General features: G+C 51.3%; 1 protein-coding gene across 1 annotated transcript in view; it reads left to right on the top strand.

Moving 5' to 3' along the window:
• The window catches only part of GRIK4 (glutamate ionotropic receptor kainate type subunit 4), a gene marked incomplete at its 5' end in the record, with an annotated part of 314312 nt that overhangs the window by 219922 nt on the left and 73283 nt on the right, over window positions 1-21107 (top strand). The window contains 2 exons of the mRNA XM_081241422.1: window positions 13196-13303; window positions 19780-19983. Of these exons, the coding sequence (XP_081097548.1) occupies window positions 13196-13303; window positions 19780-19983 (312 nt within the window). The remainder of the gene's footprint in view (window positions 1-13195; window positions 13304-19779; window positions 19984-21107) is intronic.

Here is a 21107-nt window from a genome sequence, read left to right as displayed (position 1 = left end):
TCCCGGGATCTCGCTTCTCGTCTGGTTTGGGGAAGACAGAAAGACAGAGCAGGGCTGAGCCATATGCTCACGTCACTCCTGCTGCAACTCCAGAGCCCTGCAAGAAGGCTGCAAGGGCCAGCCCGTGCCAACCAGGCTGGTAGAAATAAATTCTGCCAGCTGGCCCCTCCCTGCTTCAGGAAGGGTTCCCCGTGGCCCTCCTCCACCCCTCCCTCTCCTTCCTGTGTCCCTAACCTCTGTCTTCCACTCCCTAACATGGTGGTATCACCAGTTCCACTTTGCAGCGGCTCCGGGTGGGTGTGCAGACGAAAACCAGAAGTCAAGGCTCTGCTCCTGGGAGAATCCCCAGCACATCTAGGGCCTGCCTGACATGGCACTGCCCGGACAAGAGCTGCTGACACCCACCCCCCCAACTAAAAGCTCCCCATCTTCCCAGAGCACGGTGAGGCCCAGCCACACACCATCTCCCACCTGCAGCCTGCATCCGTCTAGGGGCAGCAATGGACCATCCTCAGTCCATCCTGAAAGCTCAGCGATGCATCTTCCCCCACCCTCCAGCATTCTCCTGACTCCTGGAGGACGGCAGATGGGGGTGATCAGCTTCATCCTTCAGCCCAGATGCTTCGTTAGAACCATTAGTTCAATTGGCATCTGCCGTTCAGAGCTCAAAGTTGTGTGTTATTAATACAACTGCTTCTCCAAGATACTTCTGTACCCGGCGAGCTTAACAAATGAAGCCGGGCACTCTCCATGCCCTGACTGTGTCGTGTTTGTGGGCAGTAATTTTCTTGTAAGATGAAAAATCTCGAGCGTGCCTGAGCTCTCTGATAAATTCTCTCCTCGGCAGCTAATTTGAAATGTCTTCCATCTTCTGGGAGGTGAGAGAGGGCTGTGCAGCTGAGTCTTCATATTTACAGACTCTGCCGTGCACTACCCCCAGGCTAGTTTGATTATCTTCCAAAATGTTTAGAAGAGAGTCTGTGAGAATTTTTGACCATATGAGAAAAAAAGAGGGAGTTGAGATGTAGGCAAAAGAAATCATCAAGGGCTTCCCTAGTGGTGCAGTGGTTGAGAATCCGCCTGCCGATGCAGGGGACACGGGTTCGTGCCCCGGTCCGGGAAGATCCCACATGCCGCAGAGCGGCTGGGCCCGTGAGCCATGGCCGCTGAGCCTGTGCGTCCAGAGCCTGTGCTCCGCAATGGGAGAGGCCACAACAGTGAGAGGCCCGCGTACCGCAAAAAAAAAAAAAAAAAAAGAAATCATCAAAATCAGTACATCTGTCCAAAAAGAAAGGTGATGTGTGCATCCTCACTGCCCTGCTCAGGGAAATTTAACTTCTGAAACCCTAAGCTAGTTGGAGAGTCTATTAGATTCCTACAAGCCTCACTGGGGATTGGCATATTTAGCCAGAGTCCCGTGGGGTGAGCTGAGCTCCATTCCTGCCCTACACAGTATTTATCTGTCACCAGAGCCACTGTCGGTTTGTCCTCTTTGGCAGGAGGAGTGGTGAGGGTGAGACTAAATTCCACTTCACATCCCAGAGGTTGGGGATTCGGGATAGAAGTCTGGGCACATCTTGGCAAGAGTCGAAAATTCAGATGCAGACGAGTACTGTTGATCCTCATTATTTGCAGATTCCATATATGCAAATTGGTCTGCTCACTATAATATATTTGTAACCCCAATGCAGTACTCATGGTGCTTTCACAGACACGCACAGAGCAGTGAAAAATTTGAGTGGGTCGCCAGGCGTGTTCCCAGCTGGGGTCCAGCAAGGTGATGCTCTGCCTTCTTTGGACTCATACTGTAAACAAGTGTGCTTTTCACAGTCTCTGCAGTGTCATGTCTTTCCCATTTTTGTGCTTTTTCTTGGAGATTTTGCTGTTTAAAATGACCCCCACACTTTTTTTAAATTAATTAATTTATTTTTTTATTAGTTTCTGCTTTATAACAAAGTGAATCAGTCCTACATATACATCTGTTCCCACATCCCTTCCCTCATGCATCTCCCGACCCCCACACTTAATGTTGAAGTGCTGTCTAGTGTTCCTAAGGGCAAGAAATCTGCAATGTGCCTTACAGAGAAAATACAGGCGTTAGAAAAGTGTTGTTCAGGCATGACATTCAATGCTGTTGTCCAATATTATTGAATCAACAGTATGTATTAAATAAGATGTCTATCAGCAGAAACACATAAATCGAGGTCATGTGCTAATTGGTTGATGAAAATGTTGTGACCAGAGGTTCTCAGGAACCTAACCCTGTTTTTCCCTTAGGAGAAATGGTTCAGTCTCCCTAATTCAGTGCTTGGGGCAACCTTATAGAATGCAACTACCATGAATAACGAGAACCAACTGTAATGAGTTCAGCCAGGAGAGAAGACCAGGAAGGAGCAAACAAGAAGGGCTGAAGTTTTCCTCCAGTGGCCTTTTCCTTCTGCATTCATGACCCCATACTCCTGCTCTCTTGTCTTCTCACAATGTCCAAGGACCTCATCTGCCCCTTGATATTCTGACCTTGCTTCTGATTCCCCTGATGTAGAAGTAGAATCTAGATCCCACATTCTTGGGGCCGAAAGGATCAATAAAGGCCCTCTAGATCACTACTCACATCAAATGCTTGAATTCTTGCAAATGTGTTCTCACTAAGTAGAGTCTGTGCTTGAATGCCTCCAGTGTCGGGGAACTCAGTACCTATAGGGACAGCACATTCCATCTTGGGACGCTCTCATTGTTAGAAAGTTTCTCCATCTATTGGGTGGAATTCTTTCTTTCTGAAGCCCTCTTCCTTTAGTCCTTAGTTCCATTTCTTGGGTCCACACATCTAGTCCATCCTTCCCAGAACTGCCTGTACTTGTTCCTTCTAGAATGTGATTTCAATCTCTTTCCTGGTCAATATGCTTGCAATACACTCCAGTTAGTCTGTGCTTCACTGAAAGAGTGGTGTGTGGAACAATATGCAATATTCAGGTGTGGTCTGAGCAGAAGACCATTCTCTTCCCTTGCATCAAACCTGCCATCCCTTTGTAAGTAGTGTGTGCCGCTGACTGGGTGCTCAGTAAATATCTGGTGAATTGAATAATAATGTGTTAACACTTTGATATTTATTTCCATGTTGGCCAGCTCTCACACCAGGCTCTCTAATGGAGGAATGCCAGGCATCAATCCGCCCCCGGACTCAGAGAGAACTGTTTCCTGGCAGGTGGGAGAGTGCCCTTCCTGGCATCCTTCTCATAGGTGGCCACCTGCTTCACCTTTTTCTTTTTTAGTAGAACTTTTTTTTTAATTTTTAAAATTTTATTTTTGGCTGTGCTGGGTCTTTGCTGTGCGCGGCTTTCTCTAGTTGCGGCGAGTGGGGGCTACTCTTCGTTGTGGTGCGTGGGCTTCTCATTGCGGTGGCTTCTTTTGTTGTGGAGCATGGGCTCTAGGCACGCAGGCTCAGTAGTTGTGGTGCACAGGCTTAGTTGCTCCGTGGCATGTGTGATCTTTCCAGACCAGGGATCGAACCCATGTCCCCTCCATTGGCAGGCGGATTCTTAACCACTGCGCCACCAGGGAAGTTCAACCTGCTTCGTGTTCGTGTCCAGGCAGCCGAGCTTCCAGTGCCCTCCTACAGTCACCTTCCGAGGCCTCTTTGTGTTGTCCCTCTCAGGCCTGTCTCTCCCCGGCTTTGCCCCAAAGCCCTTTGAAAAGCTATACCACATTATAAATCTACCTGGCACTTTCAGGAATTCATGTATGAGCCGGAAGGGGCTAGACTAGATCCTTCTTTTATAGGTTAGATGACTGAAGACTAAAAAGAAGGGACTTGCCCAAAGGAATTTCATAATTCAATTCAACAGATACTTACTGAGCACGCATTCTAGGCCAGGCACTGTCCTGGGAGCTGGAGCTCCAAAGGGGAAATTATTAATGCAATTGTCAGATATTTACTAAGCACTGATTCCACACTAGGCATTGGGCATATGTGGGGAATAAGACAGAGCCTCACCAGTCATGGAATGTGTTTTGTAGTGCTGGAAATGGACTTGAAACAAATAATTATCTAAATAATTATATGAAATAAATAATTATCTAAATAATTATATGATGAGTGCTACGAAGAAGAAGTTCAGGGCATTATGCCTGAGTCTCTGTGATGGGGAGTGAGAGGTTGGGAAGGGCCTCCCCAAGGGGGTGACATTCAGGCCAAAGGCTGATGGATAGCTGGGCATCCCCAGGTAAAGGGGACTGTGAGGAGCCCAAACAAGGGCTGCCAGAGCTAGTGGTTACGTGTGAAGTTCAGAGACCAGAGCCAGTTGAAGACAGGGCCACATCAGGAAGCCAGAATCCCTGATGCTTTACTTTTTCCACCGTCCCCCACTGTCCTCTTCCTCAAACTTTATTTAAATATCCTCTCATATATCACCTCACACCAGTCAGAATGGCCATCATCAAAAAATCTACAAACAATTGAAACCAAAGCTTATGAAACAGTAGTTGCCCCTGGTGTGTGGGTTGCACTCTGGTCTATTCTGGATATATATTTCATTTTTAAAATGCAGGTCTGGACCCACTAAATTGGTTTCCTAACCCACTAATGGGTAGCAGCCGCAGTTGAACAAAACACTGCCTTAGACCAACTCAGCTGAAGGCTTGATCAGCCCAGGAAGGGCTCATTTGATAGGAAGTCTTCCCAGCTTTCTCCGGGATTGTTTTTGATCTCTTACCTTTGGCATTTGCCACTGTTGTCCTTTGATCCTGGGTTTTTACAGTATTGTGCATGTAAGCACATATTTTCCGCTAAAAGAATATTTTGGCTGAGAGAATGAACTCTTCCGCCAACGTCGATAATTCCCTTTGTTCCCCAGGTCAACCCCTCAGGCAGGGGCCCTCACTCATGATCCAGTCTCCCATGTAAACTAAAGTTTTATGATTGGAGATATTAGATTTAAAGTCAATAAACATTTTGTTCCTTCATGCCAGGGGTTCACCACGGAGGCTTACATTACAAATCTTTTTGGCTGGTCATATATCAAGGCACAGACCTATACTATAGACACTCCAAACTATAACTCAGTCTCAATTCCTGGGGCCTCTAGCCGTAGTGGTTCACATCTGACTGTCCTTCTTCCTGCCTGTATGTTGAAATTAGTTCCGTGAACTCAAGGAGACACTAATACATTCTTTTATGTATCCTTCCTAGTGAGAACTTCAACTTTGAACCCTGAAACTGAGGTGAAAAAAACTGAGTCATTGGTTATGGCTCGTCCACCTTTGGGATGGCCCTAGAGAACAGGGATCTGGAAGAAAGAGCTTGCGTTTGCATAGGGCTTTAAACTTTTGTCACATCTGTGATCACCTCATATCATCCCAATAAGAGGAGAAGGGGAGAAAGACTAGCTATCCTTGTCTTATAGGCAGCAAAATTGACTTCCCAGGGCCACACAGCACATGGCAGGATAGAACTTGACTTCTGGTCAGCTGCATTTCCACCGGCTGGACAGTAGTGCTATTATCTTAAGTTCCCATGGCTTATTATGGCTCATCAAAAGCCATCGTACACACTAACTCACTTGATTAGCAACAGCATTGCTGTACTATGGGTAGGCAGATTCGTTTATTTCCACTTTGCAGAGGAGGAAGATTCAGAGAGGTTAAGTGACTTGCTCAAGGTCACAGAGCTTATGCATGGCAGAAGAGTTAAGAAAATGTAGGTCTCCTGGTGCCCTCCCTCTGTATCTCCCTGTGCTAAGCCCCTAAGAAACTACCCTGTGCCTTGGTCAGGATCACTCTCGTGGACTCTTGTAGCTGGATACCTTCAGGTCTGTATTCTCCAAAGAACAAGTTCACGGTGATCAGAGAGGTGTGTGGGAAGGCCCAGATCTTAAGGTCGGGGTAGCCTGCACTTGCCCTACCCTGACCAGATAGTATAGCAGTAAATAGAACCCGAGTTCAAATCCCAGTTCCACCCTCTATTGACGGTGATCCTCAGCAAGTTGTTTGACATCTCTGAGTCTCAATTTGAACCATTCATTCAGTCAACAAAAACATGTATGAAATGCCTCCATTAAGCCCTTAAGTGTTATTACTGTTGTCTGAAGCGCCTGCATTTCTCAGGTGGGAATGATAACAGGGTTGTTATGCAGAATCAGAGAAATGTACATAAGCAAATCACGTGGCTGAGTGCCCAGCATGCAAAGGTGATCAGTAAGTGTTTGCAAACTCTGACTCTGAAGCAGAAGGACTTGCCAGGCCGTGGAGTTACGTCAGCCTGTCTAGAAGCTGCATCCTGGCAGCACTGATGCGAAGAAGAATCATCTACACATACATAAAATATTAAATGTTACAGAGCCATGTGCGTACTCACAGAGGCAGGTACAGATGTCTGGAAATCTCTCAGGGTTTTAAAAATGAATCCCTTTTTACCTATTTGGGAGAGAACAAAGTGGCAAAATGACAACCTCAAGTGATCTCTAGAAGCCTGTGGCTGCTCTGGGCAGGACCGCCCAGCTCAGGCGACAGCGGAGGGCTCTCCCCCAGTGGCACAGGGAGAAAGACAGGTGGTGAGCAATGGTCTCATTAATGAATGTATAATGACAGCCCGAGCCAGATGCTCTAAAGGAAAAGAATGTGGTTCGGGGAGAGGTTTGACTTTGGGAGTTAGAGGAAAGGCTTCCTGAAGGAAGGAAGGATTTCTCAACTGAGGCCTGAGGCTTTAACAGGTATAAACTAGACCAAGGTTTGGAAAACTTCTTTTTATAAAATAGGCCCAGATCGTAAAAATTTAGACTTTGCAGCTTTACTGTTGTAGGTGAGTGCAGTCACAGAAAGTACATCAGTGAATCAGCGTGACTATGTTCCAACAAAACTTTATTTCCTGAAACAGGCAGTGGGCTGGATTGGGCCTGTGGTCCGTGGTCTGCCAACCCCTGAACTAGCTGAAATGGGGCTGGGGGCCAAGGGGTCGGGCAGCAAGGAGAGTCCAGACAGGGAACAGCACGCACAGAGACCCTGGCAGGAAGGCGCTTGTTGCACGTGAACTCGTAGGTGTGCCAGGAGCACAGATGAAGCCGGGAAAGATGGTGTGAGATGAGCGTGGAGGGTGGGCAGAGGCCAGGCCTCATGGGGCTTGGTGGGCCATGTTAAGGATTTTGGTTTCTATCCTTAAACGAAAGTGGGAGAAGAATTGAAGGGTTTCAGCAGGGGCCGGTGTGATCATAGTTGAGACTTGATAGAGACGGCTGGCTGCTTCTGAGTGGAGAACAGAACAAAGAGAGGCCCCGGGGGATCCTAGTCCAGGGCAAGTTCAGTGGGAGCTTGGATTAGGGTGGAGGGCAGGGAAAGGTGAGACTCGGGGAAATTAAGTGACTTGCTCAGGGTCACCCAGCCCTGAGGTCACAGTGCTGGATGCTAATGCGGTCTCTGGGTGACACACAACCGGGTCTTTCAGCAGGCGATGCCTGCAGTCAGGGCCCCTGGACAAGCATTTCCCATGGTGCATTGCTGAGGGAGTGCCCAGCTTGCTTACGCTGACCCAGGGTCACACGGCAGACCACACTCATTCAACTGTCCAGCAGTCACCTCTCCAAGGGACCGTGGGTCGCCCATATCAATGTCGCAGGGTCTGTTCACTAAAGGCCCTAGGCCCCATCAGTGCTTTCCTTACAGCAGTTCTTTCAGGCTTGGTCACTTGGTTGCTCAGCCAGGAATCTTGAACACAACTGCTGGAAGGAAAGGACCAATTCAAGACAGCTCTCCAAATAGCAGAAGGAAATGACAGCTCACAATCAGAAAAGAGACTCTATGAAAAGTAGACTAACTTGTGAAAGCACAGAGGTGAGGGTGAGAGGCCATCACATTTCAGTAACCAATGAGCAGCACTATGTCACAGGACAGGATAATAATTGGCTTCAAAATGATGACACTGCATGAAGGTAAAGATGTCTACTCTGTTTAAGAGGACAGCAGAGGGGCCTCCCTGGTGGCGCAGTGGTTGAGAGTCCGCCTGCCGATGCAGGGGACACAGGTTCGTGCCCTGGTCCGGGAGGATCCCACATGCTGCGGAGCGGCTGGGCCCGTGAGCCTTGGCCGCTGAGCCTGCGCGTCCGGAGCCTGTGCTCCGCAACGGGAGAGGCCACAGCAGTGAGAGGCCCGCGTACAGCTAAAAACAACAAAAAAAGAGGACAGCAGAAAGTATAATTCCCTTTGAAAGAATTTTGGGAAATAATACTTGCAAATAAATAATTAAAGCCCTCTCCCCCAATTTTAGTGCTTAAAGGAGCAACATTATTATTTTTTTATTTGCATTTTATTTTATTTATTTAATTTTTATACAGCCAGGGAGCAAGGTTATTATTAATTTATATGGATTCTGTGTCCTTTGGGGAAGTTGGATAAATGATACTTTCTGTGCACGTGCAAACACATGTCATGTCAGTTATATTCACCTCGATTTTCATATTTGACAAAGCACTTCTAGTTTCTTCTAAGAGCATAGAATCGGTAGTGAGAAGGAATACACATTTGTTTTAAATATTGTGATCGCAATGAAGCAGCACATTGGTTTTTTCCACGCCTCAGCTCTGTGATTCAGGTAAATTGTTACCTATGTGGACGTCACTTTCCTTACTTGTAAGTAGGGTGGCAGTGAGATTCGTAAGCATAAACGAGCGCCCAGCACAGGGCTGGTGAGCATGGCGGCACCAGCTTGCCCGGCCAGCCAGAGCCCGTTATACACTTCTCTTCCCAACTCGGTGTCCCATGACTGCATGTGGGTAGCTTGAAGTCAGCCATGGTGGGCGTGTTTACACCACAGAAGTGGGCAGATAAGACAAGGCCTTTTTTCCTGGAGAGGCAGTTTTTAAACGTTTCCAACTTGCCACAGGTGGGCCCTCAGCCACTCTTCATTCCTGCACCCTTGCCTCTCCCTGACATCATGTTTGTCGTCTGAGTTGCTCTATGTGCTTTGCTCGAATCCAGCTTGCATCAGAGTCACTGAAGAGCTGGCTACAACACATACTGCTAGGTCCTGCTCCTAGACTGTCTGATTTAGTCAGTCTGGAACGAGGCCCAAGAATTTGCATTTCTAACGCTGACGTTGCCTGTGCAGGAACCAAAGTATGAGACACTGGTCTAATCTACTAAACTGGAGTCTACAGTGCAAAGTGTAGGGCACAGAAGAGATTCCCATCTTCTGTCTCAGACGATAGCATGACAAATTCTATGAATACTCACCTAGTTCTTGGCACATATACCATCAGATTTAATCTCCTTAAGAACCCTAGGAAGGGGCTTCCCTGGTGGCGATGGCGCAGTGGTTGAGAGTCCGCCTGCCGATGCAGGGGACACAGGTTCATGCCCCGGTCAGGGAAGATCCCACATGCCACGGAGTGGCTGGGCCCCTGAGCCACGGCCGCTGAGCCTGCGCATCCGGAGCCTGTGCTCCGCCACGGGAGAGGCCACGACAGTGAGAGGCCCGCGTACCGCAAAAAAAAAAAAAAAAAAAAAAAAAAGAACCCTAGGAAGTAATCATTACTATTTTAACCCCCATTTTATAGACGGGGAAACTGAGGCTCAGAGGGATTAAGTAACTCACCCAGGGTCACACAGCTCATAAGCAGAGAAGCCAAGTTAAACTCAGGTCCTCCCACTCTGGGGCCATTGCATTCGTGGTACAGACTGTGGGAAGCTCAGTGGTGAGTAGAGGCTGGAGTCAGCATGCCCAGCTGTGCACCCGCAGGGCCACATCAGCCCAGGGGGTGCCTCTTTCTTACCTGCCTTAAGGTGTTGTATGGGCTTGCAGTGGTGGTGTCCAAATCCATACCCTCTCCTCCCTTCACTGCAACCCCTGGAGTCTCTAAACTGGTGGGAAGGCAAAGCAAGTGGGAGAGGCAGAAAGCACAGAGAGAGGGCCATGGAAAGACACTATTTGAAGCATTATCAAGCTGGCACGTGTGGGCATGTGGAAGAGGCTTACAAAGCTGCTGTTCCCGCAGGAGGTTTGGGGGCAGGTGTCAGCGGGGTGGAGCAAGGGAATTGGGCTGGAGACAGAGCCACAGATTGTCGGTGACGAGCGCTGTATCTCCTGCCCACCCCTGGCATGTGTGTGGCATGGAAGATGCCCAGTGGGTGGGGCAATTAGCCTGTATCCCAGGGCGCCTGGCTCTGTCTGCTGCTCTCCTTCCCACTGCCTTTCCTCCGTTAGATTGCTCCGGGCTGCCAAAGCCGCTTTGTTGGATCTGATGAGTTTATTAATTTCTTGGGGGCTAATGGGAGGGTTGGTGGGACATCCATTTCCTGACTGGAGCTTGGGGGCTGATTTGTCTTTTTGCCACGTCCCCAGAGGTGGGTGTGGGAGGCGACATGGCTCAGGCTGTCGGACCTGGGTCTGGGTAAATCATTTCTTTCTCTGGCTTCTGTGGCAACCTATCTACCTCGTGGCTTGGGTCAGACAGGGAGTCTGGAGCTGGGGCAGGCAATTAGTGAAGATTGGGTCCCCTGAGAACAATGGGGGTGGGAAATTGCGGGGGAGCGGGGGAGGTGAGGTCTTGCTGGTCCCGTCGGTGTGAAGTGCATGTTTAGAGGACAGGACTCTGAGAAGTTCAGTCCTGTCCCAAACATCCAGATGCTGACATCCGGCCTAATTGTTCTTTATGTCCTTCTGTCCAAATCTGGCCCTTCCTATCCTAGGAGACTGTCAGAAGCCAATTCTAGCCATTTTGAAGAGAGGGAAGCAGCCTCATGTCACCTGACTTTGTGGATGTAAAAACCCAGGAGGGAAAAAGCCGTGTCCAGGGTTCTTGCTGTGTGGCCGAGACTCCTTTGAGCCTTTCTCTGGTTGGCCAGGCCTGCTTATGTGGAGGAGCCCTTGGCATCCCTGCCCAAGAGACAGCAGCGGACACGGAAAAGTCTTGGATTTAGGAGTCCGACAGCTCTGTGTTCAAGCCCGTGCATCACCTGCTAGCCAGGTGACCTTAGGCAAGCCGTTAAACCTCTGAGCCCCAGTTTCCTCGTACATAAAAACATCGTCACTACTCCACAGGCTGGTGGGAGAATTCAAAGGGATGATAGAACACATCCAGCACAAGAGGGGTCCAGTAACTATTGTTCTCCTTCACTTGAAAATCTAGCTGCTCATCCCTCATTCTCCCCATCTCTCTCCCCTGCAGAGAGAGAGGAGGAGGGGAAGCTCAGGCCATACCCTGACCTGGCTGGTCCCTCCTGTGGGCCCTCCAGAGACCAGAGGACGCTTGCCTACCTCTTGCTCGTGCCCTACCGACAGCAGCACTCAACCCAAGTGATGGTTTCCCCCGCCTCCAAGTACCGGTCCCTGAGCAGGGTGCCGGGCTGTGAGCATGAGCAAGCCAGCCCCTCACAGGCTAGCCGGGGAGGTGGACAAGTAAGCAGAACGTGCAGGAGGACACTGGAAGAGCCAGGCAGGAGAGCCACGAAGGCTTCCTTGGGGAGACTCATTCAGGGTTAAGAGCCCAGGGGTTAAAGCTCAGGTGTCTCAGCTGATGGGGAGGTGACCTCGGGCAAGCTGGGTGGGCTCTTATCTTGGCGTCAGTTTCTTTATCTAGACGGGGCTTCCGGTGTGGATGTGCAGAGGACACGACCTGTAAACTAAAATGAACAGGGGCACGTGCCTCGGTTTTCTGCCCACGCAGAGGTGGAGAAAGCTGCCCAGCCCCCTCCGGTGGCGTCCTTGCTGAGGCTTGGAGAGGGGTTTTTGGTCATCTTTCCTTTGGCAGGTGAAAGACTCACCTGGGGAGACCATCGGGCTCCTGCCTGGACCTGGAGGCATCCAGCCTGGCCCTCCCCTCTTCAAGGTCCAGACCATGACGCCAGGGAGATGGTTACTGCCCCCTGTGACCCCCAACGCTCCGGCCCCGGGGGAGGGGGCGTGGGGACCAAGAGTGAGATGTGTCTTTATTGTGGTTGGAGCTTCCACAAGAGGAGCCCAGAGCCCAGCTCTGGTGGGTAGAGCCATGTGGCATCCATGGAACTTGTGAGGGTTTTCCAGGGAAGCTGCCGCTGGTGCCTGGAGATGCCTGGCAGAGGCGGATGTGTGCATTTCATTGGTTTTCTAGCCAGCTATCAGCTATCTCTCCTGGTGGCCCACCTCCAGCACCCAGCAACAGAAATGAGTTGCCAGGGGCTCCAGTTAGTAGAAATGTATTGGTAGCACACACACGTATGTGTAGTTATAGAAAGGGTTCCACTGGGAAAACAAACAAACTCTCTAAAAACCCAATGATGCTGAATTTCGATTTAGGTGACTTTCTAAAATGGGGGAACTGAGTAAGTTATGGATATTTTCCCCCCTAGGAGTCAAGACAATGGGGAAAAGGAAGGAAACTAGCATTTATTGAGTTTCAGCTTAAATACATTCTCACAATGACCACATAATATTTCTATTATTCCCATTTTACAGATGAGGAAATACCTTGAGAGAGGTTCAGTCATTTCTGGGTTTACTCAGTGGAGATCCACGCTCCTGGCTCTGGCTGAACAATGTAACCTCGAACTGGCACATGCGTGATCTCAGCTGGCTCTGAGAAGAAGGCAGAGCAAACGTTACTGCCCCCATTTATAGCTGGGGAAACTGAGGCTCAGAAAGATCGAAGTAACTTGTCTAGGTTCCTGCAGCCAGCAAAGTGAATCCACCAGAACTAGAGCCTGGTCTTCCTTCCCTCTTCTGGTTCATCCGTCCATTGAACCATTCAGCAAACATTTATTGAAGAGCCTAGGAAAGGCCAGTTCTCTCCAGTAGCCGTTCTGGTTCTTATTTAGATAATGAGGCTTATTGAAGGCAGACTGTAGCGAAAGGGAAGGCTCTGTCCTGCCTCCAGATGATGCAACTCCACGGGCCCCCTTCCCTTCTGGGTGAGAGAGCATCCCTGAACTGCATTGCATTCCTGATTTCTTTTTCCATTTTCCTCTTCCACCTCTCTCTCAAGTCTTCCCCTCCCCTCGCAGTCTCCGCACCCACCCCTGACCCCCACAAACCCTGGTAGCTCCGCCCCGGTCCCACCCCTCTGCTCTGCACTCTGCATCCCTCCCTCCTTCTGTGACGTACATGTACCCCCGCCAGAGGCAGGGGACCGACCTCTCAGCTCCCCCAGCCCTGGAGGCCCGCAGGACCTCAACACCCCAGCTCCCCAGCCTCCTCCTCCCCCCACCCCTTCCCAGCCTGTCTCCTTGGTCTCCTCAGATTGGCCAGTGGCACGTGGCAGACGGCCTCAGCATGGACAGCCGCCTCTACGCCTCCAACGTCTCCGACAGTCTCTTCAACACCACCCTGGTCGTCACCACCATCCTGGTAAGCGGGTGCCCCCTGGGCCTCCCAGCTGCCGCTCTCCGGGGTGCCTCCTCCATCTCCAGGCGTTCCCAGCCTCCCCGTGAACAGAAGATGGGAGCTCTAATCACAGCATGGAGGCCAATTTATGACAGTGTAATTAAACTCAAGTTGCTGTTTCATATGGAAATGATATCTGATGAGTTCCAAAGCAGCTGGGGAAGCAGGATGGGGTGGCAAGACAGCACAGTTGGTGGATGCCTCTTCCAGGGGCACCCTGACAGCCAGGGCAGCTGTGCACAGCCGAGGGCAGGGCGCCTAGGACACGCGGGAGAAGTCCCCCAGGGTGGCCCCGACTCTCAAGACAGCCTGCTTTGCTTGGTGCCTGCTTGAACAAGTTGCATCCCTGGCAGTGGACACCTGAATCTCAGTGGGTTTTCATGGCCTATTTCTTCATTTCCAGATGATCAAAAGAAAGTTCTCAATCTATAGAGCAAGGGACCATCTGCCTTTTTTATTTGATTCAGTTCTCTTCGACAATTACCAAGCCCTTCCCCCGTGGGCCAGGCACTGTGCTCATTCTTAGAGACACGAAGCTGAGTAAGACTCAGTCTCTGTCCTCAAGCAGGCTGTAATTTATTAGATGGCGCGAATCAAGTGCGTTCACGGCCCAAGTCATCTTCTTCTCCCCTCCCCCCATCCCTGAAGACTTCAGGTTTTAAAAGATTTGTCCATTAACCAACTGCATGTATTAAGTAATTATTAGTTTGCCCCCTTCCCCCACCTCCTTTTAGCCAATCAAAAACCTATTTCCCTGCCGGGCCCAGCATCTTATCCACAGGAGGTAATCAGTGTGGCCGCACTGATGGAATCCCAGCCCCAAACAGACTCGACTATTAGCCTGTTCAGCCTATTGTGCTGTTGCTAACTGTGCAAGGTTTGGAAACGTGTCCCTTTCTTTCAGGCTTTCAAGATAATTAAAAGAGCTCAGGGACCTCCATCACTACATTCATGAACTCCTGGGACTCAGGAGCCCTGCACTGGAATAACTGATCCCCTGTGAGCAGAGCAGGATAAAAGCCAGGAGAGAGGCACATGCCTAGAGCCATGGCGGGTGAACGAGAGAGAGGTCCCATGCCATCGGGGAGGTCAGCAAAGCCTTCCGAGGAGAGGGACATTGAGGATGGGCCCCCAAAGACAGGGCTGATGAGGAGGGAGAAGTGGACTAAGGAGAGTGTTGTCAGGCACTCAGGAAATGCCAAAAAGTGCAGGTTTCTAGGAAATGGGCATTGGTAGAGGGGGCAAGGCCTGAGGCTGGAGAAGTGGGCTGGGTCCATAATGCTTAGGGACCTGAATGTCAAGCTTGTGAGTTTTCCCTTCATTTGGTACGAGACAGGCGGTCACCGAATATTTTCAGTCATTCATTCAGTGAATATTTGGGGGGCACTCCTGTGTGCTGGGTGCTGTTCTAGGTGCTCAGGTGTAGACAGAGCTGAGGAAGGGGAGAGGGGCTGCTGGCTTCACTGAGAAGGGCAGATCCGAGTAGAGACCTGATGAGGTGAGGTGACAACCACGTGGCCGTCTGGGAAGGAACATTCCAGGCAGAGGGAACAAAGCAAGGGATGGAGAAGGCAGTTCCAGCTCACAGGGTTTTAGCCCCTCCCCATCTCAGCCCAACCTGAGCTCATCTGAACCAACGTGGAAATGTCAGCAGGATTCGGGGGTGGGGGGGTGTCACCAAGCCCCTGAGACCTGGGAGCGCCTGGCTGAGCTGCAGCGACGCTGACCGGCAGTCCTGGCCGAGTGGGGGCAACACGTGCACAATTGCCGTGACCTGCTCCGCCTCTGAAGGACTTCCTGAGTCTGTCACCTGCTGTCCATCCTCAAGCACATGCCCTAACATAGGTGTAGCCACCTCGTCACTGGAGCTGCGTGTGGCCTCCTCAAAGGCCCTCTTCTCACTTGTTCAGTCTGTCTCTCCCGAGCCCCGCCCTTCTGGCTGCACCGTCATTCTAAAATCAGAACCGTCCTGTCATTTCCTCAGTTCAGTGCCGCCCAGGAGCGACCGGCCACGAGCTTGGAATATAAACCCCTCGTCCTCGAGCCCAGCCTGCTGTACCTGCTTCCTCTCCATGCCACGTGGGGTCTGGCAGCACTGGACTGCCTGACACTTCCTCACTGCGTCATGCTGTTCCCTGCCTCTGTACGTGCTGTTCCCTCTGCCTGGAACACCCTCTCTGTGAATTCCTGTTTCCACCTGGAAATACTTGTACAGCCTTCACAGCTTGGCTCTGATGTCCCCTCTTCCGTGAGGTCTTCCCTCACCTGCCTCCTGCCTGCTCCCTGCCTCTCGCATTTTGTACACACCTTTCTCCTATTAGAGTTGGCATTTACATCTCTACCTCCCCTTCCAGAATGAGGGCTCCTGAAAGACTGAGGGGACTGACACAAAGTAGGAGCCTGATAATTACAATTTTCTTTTCTTTTTCTTTTTTTCTTTTTTTTTTTGGCTGTGTTGGGTCTTCGTTGTTGCGTGCGGGCTTTCTCTAGTTGTGGTGAGTGGGGGTTACTCTTCGTTTCAGTGCGCTGGCTTCTCATTGCAGTGGCTTCTCTTGTTGCGGAGCACGGGCTCTGGGCATGCAGGCTTCAGTAGTTGTGGCACGCGGGCTCCGTAGTTGTGGCACGTGGGTTCAGTAGTTGTGGCACACGGGCTCAGTAGTTGTGGCTCCTGGGCTCTAGAGCACAGGCTCAGTAGTTGTGGCACACGGGCTTAGTTGCTCCCCGGCATGTGGGATCTTCCCGGACCAGGGCTCAAACCCGTGTGCCCTGCATTGGCAGGCGGATTCTTAACCACTGCACCACCAGGGAAGTTCCTGATGATTAGAATTTGAATGAAGGAATTCCTTCCTACAGGGTCAGAGGTGTCCCTTAAAAGCCAGTTAAGAGTTTGAGAGAGAAATGGGGACATTGCCGGGTTGTACTTCCTGCCTTTCGGGGACTGGAATTGGACGGGGCTCAGAGCTCTGGCACAGGCCCACGGGGACACTGAGACTGCAGGGTCATGCTTCTAGACTGGGAAAGTCAGTCTGACCCTGCGTGTGTGTGCCTGTGTGTGAGTGCATGCATGCACACGGTTGTTCACATATGCACACGTGTGCTCATGAGGGTGGGGAAGGACACTTTTGTGTCAGGTGACATTTAAAAACATGGCCAGTACGATTCCAATGAGAACCTTCTCTCGTGCATGTGTGTAGAAGTCAGTAACTCTTACCAGGAAGGATTACCTTAATTTAGTCCCTGGGGGCCATTTGGGGGATCTCCTTGGCAAATCATCATCTGAATGATTTATCCCTTAAAACTCAGCGCACAGGCCTGTTGCATCCTGCTCCTGTCAGGGTGCAGTTGGGACTTGTGAGCGATTTATTGGTTAACACCGGCAAATACACAGAATTAGCCGCAGCTCCCACCCCCAGAACACACCCTTGCATCAGACCCCGGGTTAAGCACTTTGCCCGCATCACTGCCTGCCAGGACAGGGCTCCAGGCCAGCACGCGGCCCCCAGACCCTCCAAAGTGCCAGTGAGTACCGCCCCCTCCCACACAGTTCCTCCCTGCAACACTGGCCTCCTGTTTATTTACTCTAAATATGTTAGTGAATTTTAAATTAACTTAAGTGCAGAGAGTTCTCGGGGAGAACAGTTTTGTGACACTCCTTGGGATCGTTAAAGATACCCTGGGAGGTTGCCTTCCAACCCAGGCGTGGAAATGCCCAGCCAAGCCCTGTCGGTGAGGCCATTTCAGCATTTTCACCCACGCAATCCACAAGTGCTGGATGCTGGGGCCAGGTGGGGGCCCCAGAGACAAGGAGGAGTCCGTCCCAGGCTCCATGTATGTTCTACCTGCGAGCCGGCACGTGTAGGAGGACGAATAAGGACTGTGTGGAGGCCCAGCTGCGAGTGCGGAAGGGGTTCTGAGAAGTGGGTTGGGGGTCAGAGGCGGGATGGGACCCCAGGGACAGAGATGAGTTAGGTTAAGCCAAAGCAGGACAAAGAGGGGCCCGTGAGCTGAGGACAGTGTGTGTGGAAGTCAGGGAGCGTGGCCCCCTTTCACGGACACGACAGTGCACTTGACCATGAACCAGAAGCACAGCACCTTGAACTTGGAGCTCCCTCTCCCTGGCACGGACCCTCCGACCTTCCCCTCTTCCGCTTCATCACACCCACAAGACCGCTCTCCCCCTTCCTCCCTTTGTGACCTCTGGCCTGTCTGGCTCCCCATCTTCCCCAGCCCAGAAGCCCCTTCCAGCTTGAGCTCAGCAAACCAGAGTTCAGCACTTCCCTCTGTTGGCTCCTAGAATTGACCCCACCATGATGCTCAGCCATCTCCCCTCCTGCCCGTCCCCGAGTCCAACTGTCCTTGCAAGCCCTGCGCCCAGCTGCCCATCTGCATTCAGCCTCCTGACTCAGCTGGGCCTGGGCAACCCTGCGCCCCTCTCTGCTCACCCCACATCGTGTTCCCCGACGAAACCTTTCCAGGCGCCAAGCCTTCCCTCCTGCCTGCTCCCAGCTCTGGGGACTGGCACGGTTCCGTACCTTGGGCCTCCTCCCCCCATCTCTGTACCCACATCCATGCTCTCCACCTTACCTCCAGGCCCACTTCCCATGTTCACCTAGACCCTGGCTCTCCCGGGACTTTGCTGCACTGACTAGCCTTCTCTTCCTTCCTTCTCTCTCTCTCCTTTTCTGAGGATTCCTCCCTTTGTACCTACAACTGTACTCTGGTCCCTCCCATCCTAAGACACCATCGCTACCACCTTACCTACACCCTCCTATTTAGGGGATCATCCATCAAGGGATTGGTGGATACTGGGCATCCTCCAAGCCTGTTGCAGGCAGAGGGGGAACTGAGGTTTGGAGAGAGACGTGACTGGTAGCAGCTGGGTGGCGGAGATCTGGCAGCTTTTGTCTCTGAACTTCTCAACATCCTGGCCGGCCCTCACCCGTGCACCTCTCGTGCACACCCGTCCTTGCGGGGTTCTGCCATCCCCTCCCCCCTCCCCCAACCTGCCTTCGAAGGTCTCCAGGGACACGTGACCCAGATGCCCTTTCACAGCCCTGCTTCCTCTCTGTGGGAGTGTCTGCCTTCTCCTGCTTGAAACCCTTTCCTCCTTGACCTTCATGACCACATTTCCCTGATTGTCAGCTCTTCTGGCCGCTTCTGCTTTGTCCTCCTCTACGGCTGCTCTTCCTTCTCCCCCTCCCTAAGATCAGGTCTTATCCCTCTGCTGTCCTCCTCCCCGATGGTCCCTCGTATGCTGCAGCTTCAGCCACCACCTCGATCTGGAGGCTGCCCCATCTCTGCGCCTGATCCTGCCCTCACCCCATATTCCAACATTCAGTCGGATGTTCCCTCCTGGATTGATGACCAGCACCTCAGATTCAACATGTTCCAAAACCTCTTCCTTTTCAAACCATCCATGGCCATGATGACATCATCCTTGGTCATCTGCTCAGGCTCCAAGGGTCTGAGGACCCTACCCTCTGTGCCTCACACCCAACCTGGCATCAAGCCTGACCCTCTCTGTGATTCTTCAGCTTTGCAATCCAATCTGACCCCAAGCAGGGCTCAGGACTCAGCATCCCGTATCAGGAGAGGGTCGTCCTCACTCCCAGACCTCTCTCTTGCTATATAATATTCTTTACTCACATCCTTAAGTCTTTAAAACCCTTAGTGCTTCCCTACTATATATGTATGATGCACAGTCCCCTCGTCCTGGCACCCAAGGCCCATGCTGACCCTAATTCATCTTTCTAAATTTATCCACCACCCCTCCCCTCCACACAGCCCAGGCTCCCACTCAAGGGCAAACCCATCATCCACCGAATGGGCCACGCTCCTTCTCACTCGGGATTTGGCCCTTGATCCTGCCTTTTCCCTGTCCGTGAACAGCCCTCCATTCACACCACTTCCATCTCTCAGTGTTCTGTCTTCCTCCGGAGCCCAGCTTGCATCCCACCTTCTCCATAGAACCTTCCCTGGACGTTTCACCAGAGAGACCCTCCTCCCAACGCTCACAGCTGGACGCGTCCTGCCTCGGGTTTGCGGTTGCTCTGTGCATGTAAGAATCTCGCTTGCTCTGTCGTCAGCATCCTTGTATCTCATAATCCGCCGTGATCCATCTATGTGGAATAAACAAAGGAAGGGGACAAAAAAGGAAGGAATGAAATGCAGGGTGGGGTCAGATGATGACCTCAAACAAGGTGGAGGGGCTTCCACTGGACCCTCTGTGCAGTGGGACCCTTATGTGTTCCAGGTAAGAGAAGTGCCTTGAAGTCAGGGAGGAGAGCTCACTGCCACCTCCGAAGTACCCCATTACCCAAGCCACTTCCCTCTTTCCACCCTATCTTCTTCCCAACCTCCCGTGTCCCCGACCCCCTCGTCATGTGTGGCTGAGACACCAGGGCTAAGATGAGAATGACAGCTGCCCAGTTTTGCTGCAGGAAAACCCGTATTTAATGCTGAAGGGAAACCACCAGGAGATGGAAGGCAATGACCGCTACGAGGGCTTCTGCGTGGACATGCTCAAGGAGCTGGCGGAGATCCTCCGGTTCAACTACAAGATCCGCCTGGTCGGGGACGGCGTGTACGGCGTGCCCGAGGCCAATGGCACCTGGACGGGAATGGTCGGGGAGCTGATCGCTCGGGTAAGGAAAGAACAGGTGATTTGGATTTCGGAGTGGGCTGGGGGGGCAGCTGGAAGGACAGGAGGTTGTGCTGTATGCTCATGAATCCTCCATTTATTCGTCCATCAGTCATGCAGCTTTCATGTATTTGTCCATTCATTGCACAAATCTTTCCTGAGCTGGCAACGAGCCAGGCCCTGGTAATATACATGGGCAAATAAGACCACCTTGATCCCTGCCCTGTGGCTCTCCCGGTCCCAGTCCAGCACCTGTAACAGGTAACGGAGGCCTTGACCGCTGAACACGGCTTAGAGAATTGGGGTTCCATTCTCGGATAATCCAGGCGCATTTTGTTTGTTCTGATTATTTTTTTGGTCATCAGCACCTTGGGCAGAGCTTGGACAGGCCCTGGGAGAGTCGAACACACCCACATCTGTTGACTTTGACACTTGAGAAGCACCGTCAAGGAGACATGGTTAAATAACAGGGGAAAAGGGATCCCCTGTCAGAGGAGTTGGTCACAGTTATGGCTGTTTCGTTACTTCTATGCCCTGCTCTCCTTAATGTGCTTTTACAGACCCAGGGCCAAGGTGCACTTGGGCAGACTGTGGATTTTCAGGGTGCATGTGGAGACTCAATTAAAACTCAGGTGAGCGTCTTAGGGTGTCAGTCGTCGTTAGGTTAGAGCAAGGCTGTAGAAAGTTCTTCCAGGGGCAGAGCTCTTGTTTTCTTGGTATATACTGTTACCATCTGTAAAAATTAAGTTGGTTGTTACTAATTCACTGTCCATATTCCCATAACTGAGTTTTTTCTGCTCAGGAAAGGTGATGGGTATCCAATGTGGACAGCACAGACCTAGGTTCTTATGGGTTGGTTCTCGAACCAGTCCATACCTCTCCGTGCCTTCCAAGTGCAGAAGGAGCCCCTGCAGCCTCCCAGCCAGTGCCAAAGTGCAGGGTGCTTTACATACATTATCTCTAATCCTCTGGGAATGTACCTTTTAGTTAGTTGTTATCCTCATTTTACAAATGCGCCCCCTGAACTCAGAGAGCTAAAATGACTTGTCTGCAGCCACACAGTTAGGGTGAGACGGGGCTGGGATTTGAACCCAGATTGGTCTAACTCCAGAACCCACATTCTTCCCA

Source organism: Mesoplodon bidens (genome assembly GCF_964165515.1).
Source record: "Mesoplodon bidens genome assembly, chromosome: 7".
Taxonomy (NCBI): Eukaryota; Metazoa; Chordata; class Mammalia; order Artiodactyla; family Ziphiidae; genus Mesoplodon; species Mesoplodon bidens.
Note: the sequence above shows the minus strand (reverse complement) of the source record. Positions and strands in the feature narration are given on the sequence as shown.